The 9,908-nt window shown below is 38.7% G+C and overlaps 1 protein-coding gene across 1 annotated transcript; it reads right to left on the reverse strand.

Moving 5' to 3' along the window:
• Positions 1–4,818: 4,818 nt before the first annotated feature.
• On the reverse strand, positions 4,819–9,425 carry L1TD1 (LINE1 type transposase domain containing 1). The gene is made up of 2 exons (XM_028106793.2): positions 8,445–9,425; positions 4,819–6,363 (listed from the first exon to the last, which is right to left on the reverse strand). The coding sequence occupies exons 1-2, from the start codon at positions 9,420–9,422 to the stop codon at positions 4,819–4,821; spliced, it is 2,523 nt and encodes an 840-aa protein (XP_027962594.2). The 5' UTR covers positions 9,423–9,425.
• Positions 9,426–9,908: the final 483 nt, after the last annotated feature.

Here is a 9,908-nt window from a genome sequence, read left to right on the forward strand (position 1 = left end):
TTTGGGTAGAGAATGAAATGTAAAACGTTAAAATGTAAAGCCACACCCAGTGCTGATGAGAGTATGGAGCAACTGGAAACATCATACCTTGCTGGTGGGAATGCAAAATAGTTCAGCTACTTTGGAAAACAGTTTGGTGTATATATATATATATATATGTTTACCATACAACCCAGCAATCCCACTGCAGGCATATATCCAAGAGAAATGAAACCTTACATTCACACAAAAAATAATACATACAGAAATGCTTATGGCAACATTTTTGGAAATTGTCAAAAACTGTTCAACTTGGAAATGGATCAACAAACTATGATACATCCATAAAGCACACTACTCAGTGATAAAATGGTAATGATTGATAAAAGCAATGTGGATTAATCTCAAAGGCATTATGCTAAGTGAAACAAGCCAGACTCAAAAGGGTTATTTTAGAGACTAATGGAACAATTCTGTATTTTCTTAAAAGATTTTTACTTCTTAAGTAATCTCTATACCCAATGTGAGGCTCAAACTCACATCCCCAAGATCAAGAATCATAAGCTCTTCCAACTGAGCCAGCCAGGCACTCCCATCTTGTGTTCATATACCTGTATCCACTTATCAAAACTTGCAACACTATACGTCATACAACATGTTACTATATGTAAATTATACATTAATTTTTTGATGGAAAAACATAAAAAAACATGTAGAATATTTGATTGTAGGTAGGAAAGGAATTCTTAAAGACTTTAAAAGCACCAACCGTAAGGAAAAAAAAATTATGGGTCTGATTACATAAAATATTGAGGATTTCTGTTCAAAGAGGACAGAATAGACAAAATTACCAAGTGAGTAATGGGGGCACCTGGGTGGCTCAGTCGTTAAGTGTCTGCCTTTGGCTCAGGTCGTGATCCTGGGGTCCTGGGATCAAGCCCTGCATCGGGCTCCCTGCTTCGGGGAAAGCCTGCTTCTCCCTCTCTCACTCCCCCTGCTTGTGTTCTCTCTCTCGCTGTTGTCTCTGTCAAATTAAATAAATCTTAAAAAAAAAAGTGAGTAATGAACTGGGAGAAAGTATTTCTACCATCTAAAAACAATATTGGATTACTATCCAGTTATACAAAGAACTCTTGTAAATCATAAGAGAGGCTTTGGGGCGCCTGGCTAGCTCAGTAGAGTATGTGACTCTTGATCTGAGAATCACTGAGTTCAAGCCCCACATTGGGTGTGGAGATTACTGGGAAAAAAAAAAAAAGGCTTTTTTTTGGTCACTGATAAAAGAGCAAAAGATATGAATCAGCAAATTCAAAGGGTGAACTCTAAATGACTACAAAAATATATGGACGGCTTCTCAACTTCGCTAATTACAGAAATACAAATTAAAACAGGATACCATTTTACAACCATTATGTTGGGAAAAATTAGAAAATTGAGTGGGGATGTAGGAAAGTAGGAACTCCAGTGAAATACAGAAAGATAAGTCAAAGCATATATGGCAACAGAACTCTGACCAGCAACTTCTACAATTAACCTGGGAAGCCAAACCACCTTTGCAGCAGTTGGTCTAGAATGGTCAGACTTGGTCGATGACTTACCAAATTCCATTTTTCCTCCCATTTCCAACTCAGAGCCAACCAAAGCCAAATATGTTCCCCAAAGTCATGACATAAGATGCCCTACTCCTGGGGCACGTGGGTGGCTCAGTCAGTTCAGCGTCTGCCTTCAGCTCAGGTCATGATCCCAGGGTCCTGGGATTGAGCCCCATGTCGGGCTCTCTGCTCAGCAGGGAGCCTGCTTCTTCCTCTCCCACTCCCCCTGCTTGTGCTCTACTCTCCCTGCCAAATAGAGATGCCCTGCTTCTAGTTAGCTTCCCATGCCAATAACCTCCAATGGTAGCATACCTAGAACCTCTCCTTTTGTTCCACTCTAAGCTTTCCCACTAACTGCCTCTGAGTTTTTGATACTGGCCATGCTGGCTGGCTCCAACATAGTAAGGTCTGAATGAATACTTTGGGCTTGTTCTCATCTGGGTGGTCTTCACTTTTCACAAACTAGAACCACTCTAAAAAACAAACTGGCAATACTGAGTGGAATTAAGCATAAGCTTACATTAGGATCCAAAAGGTACTCTTGCCCAGGTCCCTAAGGGGGAGGGATAAAGACGGTCATAAACAATGGGGAGAGAGAGGGAGACGGAGCAGCTTAGGTGTCCACCACTAGACAAAGTGATAAAATATTCAGGATACATACTGTAAAATTCATTAGAAACAATGAGTTAGATGTGCATAATAGATTGTCTTTTTTTTAAGTATTAATAGTAATAGATAAGGTCCAAAGCATAATTCTATTCACATAGATCAGAAACACAATCACTCACAAAAGGACATTTTAGAAGAAAAACATCCAAGGACTTACAAGATTTGTGTTAGTAGGTGGATACTAGGAGAGAGAATGTAGGAATAAGGGCAAGATTAACAGGAAAATACGAGAGATTTTGAACAGACTTGATAAGAGTAGCAGGGACTGAAGGATATTACCAACTGTCTACTTTTCTGCTGGAAATTCTCACCCCTCCCCACACCCTGGGAAAAAAACAGCTTAAACACTATCCCCAAGTAAATGCTGCAAGGGGTTTTGACTGTGTAGGAGAATGTCAACGTAAGCATCCATGTTGGAGGGTTCTACAGGACAAGCTCTCTCTCAATCTGGTCACTAGAAGTGTATCAGCATCAGCAGAATTGTTGCCTGATCTCCTATAATCATCTACAGAAACAGGCTATTAGTCTTGAAGAAAGCAGTGCGTGGGCATCCTAACAGAGTTCATGAACACTATATTAAGTTTCCTGGAGCTGATAACAAAGTATGACAAATAGGTGGCTTGGAACAAAATCACAATTCTGGAGACGGAATTCGGAAATCGAGGTAGTGACAGATCACGCTTCCTCCATAGGATCTATCGAAGAATCCTTCCTTGTAACTTAACTCTAGTTATGTAAGATGTTATCATTGGGGGAAGAGGGTAAAAGGTACATGGGACTGACTATTTTCTCAACACCTCGTATCATTTCCTAAGTAGAGCAAAAGGTAAAAAGTACTTTTACAGAAGTAAAGAAAAACTGGAGGGGGGGGGGAAGCCTATTAAGCCAGACATAGCAATGAAATGCAGCAGAGTAGAAACAAAAATAATGGAGTACCTAAGATTAATGTTTTGTTTCCTGACCTACCCATTCCCAACACAACTGAAAATGGCCTCTTGTGGTGCTCACTCTAAAATCAACAACTGGGGGTGCCTGGGTGGCTCAGTTGGTTAAGCGACTGCCTTCGGCTCAGGTCATGATCCTGGAGTCCCGGGATCAAGTCCCGCATCGGGCTCCCTGCTTGGTGGAGAGCCTGCTTCTCCCTCTCCCTCTGCCTGCCTCTCTGCCTGCTTGTGCTCTCTCTCTCTATCTCTGTCAAATAAATAAATAAAATCTTTTAAAAAATTAAAAAAAAATAAAATCAACAACTGGGGGGCACCTTACTGGTTCAGTTGGTAGACCATGCAACTCTTGATCTCAGGTTTTAAGTTCAAGCCCCATGTTGAGTGTAGAGATGAAAAATAAACTCAACAGGGCGCCTGGGTGGCTCAGTTGGTTGGGCGACTGCCTTCAGCTTAGGTCATGATCCTGTGGAGTCCCGGGATCAAGTACCGCATCAGGCTCCCTGCTCAGCAGAGTCTGCTTCTCCCTCTGACCCTCCCCCCCTCTCATGTGCTCTCTCTCCGTCTTTCATTCTCGCTCTCTCAAATAAATAAATAAAATTTAAAAAAATAAACTCAACAACTGGGAGAAGGGCAACCAGCTTTACTTCAGATCTACCAGCCAGGAAGCAGGATTTCCCATCTACTGAGGATTCTTATGTTGCGCACAAATGTCATCTTGCAGATTTTACAAGAAACCTGGGAAGAAGGAATGAACCCAGTTACATATGAAGGAACTAGAGATTCAAGAGGCATTAGTAACTTGCCTGTGGTCACACTACGTAGAGTTAAAAGAGCTCAAAGTCAGGTGTACTGAGGCCAGGGCATTTGAAGTTGCAAGGTCCAAGGTCAGAGTTGTAAGGACTGAACTGAGAAAAGCTGATTTCAAATGCTGGGCAAGGACACTTTTTGTTTTTGTAAATTAAATATACTAAATAAGCCCTTGGGAGCAAAAGCCATAAAATGGTTACTTCATTCTCTTCATTTCCTCTTATCTATGTTGCAAATCAATTTATTTTATTCTAGACTAACAACTGAGAATACATTGACGTCCAACATTAGGAAAGAGATCTGATCTCTTCATTGGATGGCTTTATGCAATAAAATGTAAAGATTAACTATGTAATGACAAAAGTAAGCAAATGAAGCATATTCAAAAGAAAAAGGTTTAATATAAAGATTCAAGATTCACATCATGATGATCTAAAATTGAGTACCTTCTTGTGACAAAAGTTCAACTTTTGCATATTTCCCCTATTTAACTTATCCTGCCATCTTTTTTTCCTGTTTTTCTATTACTTTCACCCCACCTCTCCCTATGGTTACATTGACAGATTCCCTCCCACTCCCCATTAGTTTAGAAAGCCTACTCTTGCACAAACTACAATGATTAACACTAATTTTAACACACCCTTCAACTTCACCAACATCTAAGTAGCATCTGTAACCTTCCTTTCCCCTACTCCCCAAGTACACTGTTCACAGTCCATCCTCCTGGGCAGAAATGTGGCATTTTAATTTCGTTTTCCTTTTTGACTCTTGCTGAGGGAAGAAGGTAATATATATTGTGTGTATGTGTTTATAGTTACCCTAGATTGCTAAAGTATATCCTCCAGTAATTCTTTCAAAGAGGGTATGCAAGAAACAAACTTTGTGAATTCTTCGGTATCAAAAAATGTCTTTGTTTTACCTTCAAAATCAAATGCCAATTTGGCTGGGTATAGGATTCTAGGTGTAAAGCCTTTTGCCTGCAGAACTTTTATGACATTGCTCCACTGACTTCTAGCATCTAGAGTATCTAATGATAAGTCTGCGGTCAATCTGATTCTCGTTCCTCTGTAGGTTATTTCTCTTTTTCTGGAAGCCTTTAAGATTTTTTCTTTATCACTGGAATTCCCAAATTTCACCAAGATGTGTCTAGGAGTGAGTCTCTTCTCATCAATCTTACTAGGTATTCGGTAAGCACTGACAACGTCAAGACTTGAATCCTTTAGCTCTGGAAAGTTTTCTTCAATGATTTCCTTAATTATTTCCTCTGCTCCATTCTCTTTATTATCTTTTTCTGGAATTCCTATCAAACGGATGTTGGAACTTCTGGATCTATCCTCTATGTCTCTTGACCTTTCTTTATTTATTATCTGTTTGGCCATTTGCATTGTATCCTTAGAGAATTCTTCAATTCGGTCTTCTAGATTGTCCATTCTCTCTTCAAGTGCGTCTATTCTGCTATTCAGAACATCTATTGAGTTTTTTATTTCCAAGACCTCTGGAAGGTAATTTTTAAGATTTGCAACCTCCTCCTGTAGCTCTCTAAAGTTGTTAATTACATTTTTTCTAAAGTTTTCTTCAGTTTCTTGTATTAAGTCTGTTTCTTTAGATGTTCGCTCATCTGTTAGAGTTTTGTGTCGCTCTTTGTCAGCTTTCCTTAAAAATTTGGTGATTCCTGATGGAATACTCGAATTTGTACTTAAATGCCTTTTCTGCTTGTCAGAACTTATCTCTAGTGATTTTGAGGGAGAGGCCAAATGCAAGGTCGGACAGACTGTCCCAACTCCTTGGTTTCTGGGCATAGCTGTTTCCTTTTTATTCTGGGTTTTTTGTACCATCTGGTGTTTCATCAACTTTTTCTTCTCAAAGTCCTGAGCCAAATAATCACAGGTAATTTCGTTGAGTCCATCTGAGGCCTCTTTTTTCTCAATCTGGGAGGCAGTCTTTACATTTTCTACCTCAGAGTCCTCTCCTTCCTCCCACGATAAGACTACTTCCATTTCCCACTCTGAACCTTTTTCTTCCTCTGGCTCAGAATCTTCTACTGCTTTAATTAAAACAATCTCCAAACCATTATTTTTTTCTTCAACTCCACATTGTGTATTTACCACTTTAGAATGACGCTGAAAGGTTGAATCCTGTTTCTCACGTAATACTGAAGTCTCTTCTTCTCCCTCCTCCTCCAGCCCTGAAGCCTCTCCTTCCTCATCCAACTCTGAAGCCTCTTCTTCCAGCTCTGAAGACTCTTCTTCCTGAATCTCTAAGTTCTTCACCTCCTCTGGCTCAGCAACCTTTACTTCTTTAACAAATAGAAAGCTCAAGCCATCACTGGCTTCCCCCTCAGCTCCATGCTTCAAATCTAGTAGTTTTTTTTCCTGAAACGGGAAAAAAAAAGTATCATGCATCTTTTAAAGGAATTAATCCTTTCACTAAGTTTGACTACATATTTTAACAATTACCAAATATCCAGAAAATTATTACTTGGTCTTTAATGCCTAGGTCTCCAAACAAGTCAGGTTTCCCCTATGATAACCCCATCACACCTGTTATCTTTGTAGCACCTGCAACAAATTTCTATGAGGTCATAGTGTTTAGGGTGTTCCTTCTATATTCCCAATACTGACTCTCAAGAACAACCTGTGTTAGTGAATGTCTGATTACATGCAGGACCCTATGATAAAGAGACTTCTCTAACTTCAGGAACACTACAAAGTCCCCCCACCCCTCCAAAAAACCCACATTTCCTTTTCCCCCAAAGGAAACAAAAGTAGATTTAGTATTCCTTAAAGATCCCATAAGCAGTTCAAAGTACAGCCACATTACTCAAAAGGAAAGCATGTTTTGGTTAGGAGTACAGGCTCAATTTAAGACCACTTTGTTCAGGGGTGCCTGGCTGGCTCAGTTGGCAGAGCCTGCAACTCTCAATCTCAGGGTCATGGGTTCAAGCCCCACTTTGGGCATGGAGCTGACTTAAAAAAAAAAGACTGCTTGTTCAAACCCAGCCGTCACATTTGCTACTGGTGCATCAACTTGCCCTTTAGAAGAGCATCTACTTCAAGATAGTTATGAGGGTTCAATAGGACAACCTAGGTATTGAGCTTGAGACAGTACCTGTAATATAGTAAGTTGGCTCATAATATTCCTTGGAACCATGTCCTTGCCTCTGAGCTTTTCACTTAATGCTCCCTCTGTTACAGAACTCTTCCCTATTTAGGGCTGGCTGGCCACTATTTGTCCTTCCACCTCCCCAGATCATCAAGGACAGGCAAGTCACCAGGGAACAGTTAATTTCTGAGGACCCATCAAAAATATTGGCTTACGATACAGACCTCTGAGGAGACATTCTATTCATGAATTGGCATAATTAATATTGTTAAAATGTCTATACTACCGAAGGCAATCTGCAGATTCAGTGCAATCTCTACCAAAATCCCAATGGCATTTTTCACAGGATAGAACAATCCTAAAATTTGTATGGAACCACAAAAGACCACAAATACCCAAAGCAGGAGGCATCACACCCTGATTTCAAACCATATTACAAAGCTATAGTAATCAAAACAGTTATGGTATTGTATGGAACTCACAAAAACAGACAGAGATCAATGTAAACAGAAGAGAAAGTCCAAAAAAAAACCTCAAGCATATATGGTCAACTATTTATTGAAAAAGGAGTCCAGAATATGGAATGGGGATAGTGTCTTTAGTAAATGGTGCTGGGAAAACTGGACAGTCACATGCAAAAGAATGAAACTAGACTACTATCTTGCACCACAGACAAAAGAAAGAAATATACACACATCCAAGAAGAGACAGAGAATCTCAACAATATACCACAGGAATTATTTTTTAGGATTGGAATCACAAAAAATATTCAGAAAATAACCGAAAGTGTTCTCAATGAAATTAAATACATGCGAACATAATCTAGTATGATGTAAGAAACAAAAAGATAATCTAATATGATATAAAAACAAAAATCCATACATGGAATGAATAACAGCTAAATATTAACATTAATGAACACTTGAATAGGCTTTAGTAAATAGGTTTATTTGCATTTCCCTGATTGCTAATGAAGACCGGCCAGGACTGCTTTATAAATTCAAAGTTGAACATACATATCATACTTGATGATTTTTTTCATCATCCTATTGCATGAGGGCTTTTAACTGAATTTACTCCTTTGCTTTTTTCTATTTTTCCTTTTAAGGATTTAAAAGCTACTATCCTAGTGTTTATCCTAGGACATTTTTCTTTTAATGTCTGTAATGAATATGTACAAGCTCTTCCAAGCTTCCAACACCATCCATTGAAAGAAAAAAGCCATTAAGTTATTACTTTTAATGTCATGCTTTTACTTTTAAGAAATTATTTTTTAAAACTTGCTTAACCTTTGGAATAACCTTATCAACTATTACTTATTCTCTGTACATAGCTCCACAGGTCTACTTACCACTTTTTCTTGAATCCCGTACCTTCTTCCCTTCTTTATTTTTTCCTTTTGTGGGACTACATCTTTCAGTAATTCGTTCATAAATGGTTTTTGGCTAATAAAATTGCTGAGACTTTGCATATCTGAAAAGGTCCTTACTTCACCATCACACTTAAATGTTAATGTAAGCTGGCATAGAACTTTAGGTTCAAAATCATTTTCCCTCAGAATGTTGAAGACGTTACTCCATTGCTGACTAATGTTCAGTGTTGCTGATGAAAAGTCGGCCACCAACGTAAGTACTGCTCCTTCATCTTCTCTGGAGGTTTTTAGAATTTTCTCTTTATTCTTTAAATTCTGAGGGATTTTTTCCTCTCTTTTTTCTCTGACCAGCTCATCCTCTCCAATCTCTCGGTTCTCTCGTGTTACTTCTGTATGGATACTACGATCTCCCCAAGTGTTGTCTATATTGCTTATGGCTTCTTCCACACTTTCCATGACTTTGTCATTTTTTGATTCATCAAGGGACAATTCCTTACCTTGGTTCATACTGTACTCTTCAGCTTTATCTAATTTGTTACTCAGCTCACTTACTTCTTTTCTTTTAAGGGTCAAATTTTCAGTATCTTCAACTATTTCAGAGTTTGCTCCTATTTTCTCTACCAACCCTGTTTTTTGTGTGGCTAAACCTTTTGTTTGTGGCCACTCCTTTTTGGTACTGGAGTTGTTTATATTTTTCACTTCAGGTACTTTACTTTCTACTCCTAAAATTTCCTTTAGATCCTTTTTAAGGGATTCCCTTATCTCTTCAACCATTAAGTCCAGATTTTCCATCAAGCCGTTAAACTTCATCAGCATAACTGCTGACATGTCTTTGCATTTTAAATCTAATACCTGAGCCATCTCCTGGTCAGTTTCTATCAACTGAATTCTTTCCCTATGGGTGCTATTTTCCTGTTTCTTTGCAAGTTTAGCAATTTCTGACTCTACAATGGACATTGCGGATACGTTGTTTTATTTTCCTGAAGAGTAATTTTTGTTCTTGCAGGTCTGCTAGACTCCCCGAAACTCAAAAATCTTTAAAATATATATATATCATCTGAAATATAAAAAAATAAAAACTCATTTACTGAAGAATTCTTTTGAGAATCACAGTAATCAAGAATATAAATGTGGTTATTAAGTAAACTATGAGTACTCCACAACCATTTAATATAAAGGGTAACAACATGGGTATATGCATGCATGCAAAAAAAAAAAAAAAAAAGTCAGAATTCAAAACTCACATTATTAAAACCCCATTCAAGTAAAGTTTTCAATGCCATAAATCAACCAAATAGTAGATTAAAAAGACTGAGGGAAATCGGCCAGTTTCCTATACTATTAACTTTGGGGCACCTGGGTGGCTCAGTCGTTAAGCATCTGCCTTCAGCTCAGGTCATGATCCCAGGGTCCTGGGATCGAGCCCCATGTAGGGCTCCCTGG

The sequence above is a fragment of the Eumetopias jubatus genome, unplaced genomic scaffold (genome assembly GCF_037043125.1).
Source record: "Eumetopias jubatus isolate StellerSeaLion01/CBP00866 unplaced genomic scaffold, mEumJub1_p1.0 scaffold_4, whole genome shotgun sequence".
NCBI classification, from domain to species: domain Eukaryota; kingdom Metazoa; phylum Chordata; class Mammalia; order Carnivora; family Otariidae; genus Eumetopias; species Eumetopias jubatus.

Coding starts and splice junctions, on each gene's coding strand:
- L1TD1 (XM_028106793.2), bottom strand. CDS start 9,422: ATGTCCATTGTAGAGTCAGAAATTGCTAAACTTGCAAAGAAACAGGAA. Junction 6,364..8,444: donor ACGGGATTCAAGAAAAAGTG/GTAAGTAGACCT, acceptor TTCCCGTTTCAG/GAAAAAAAACTACTAGATTT.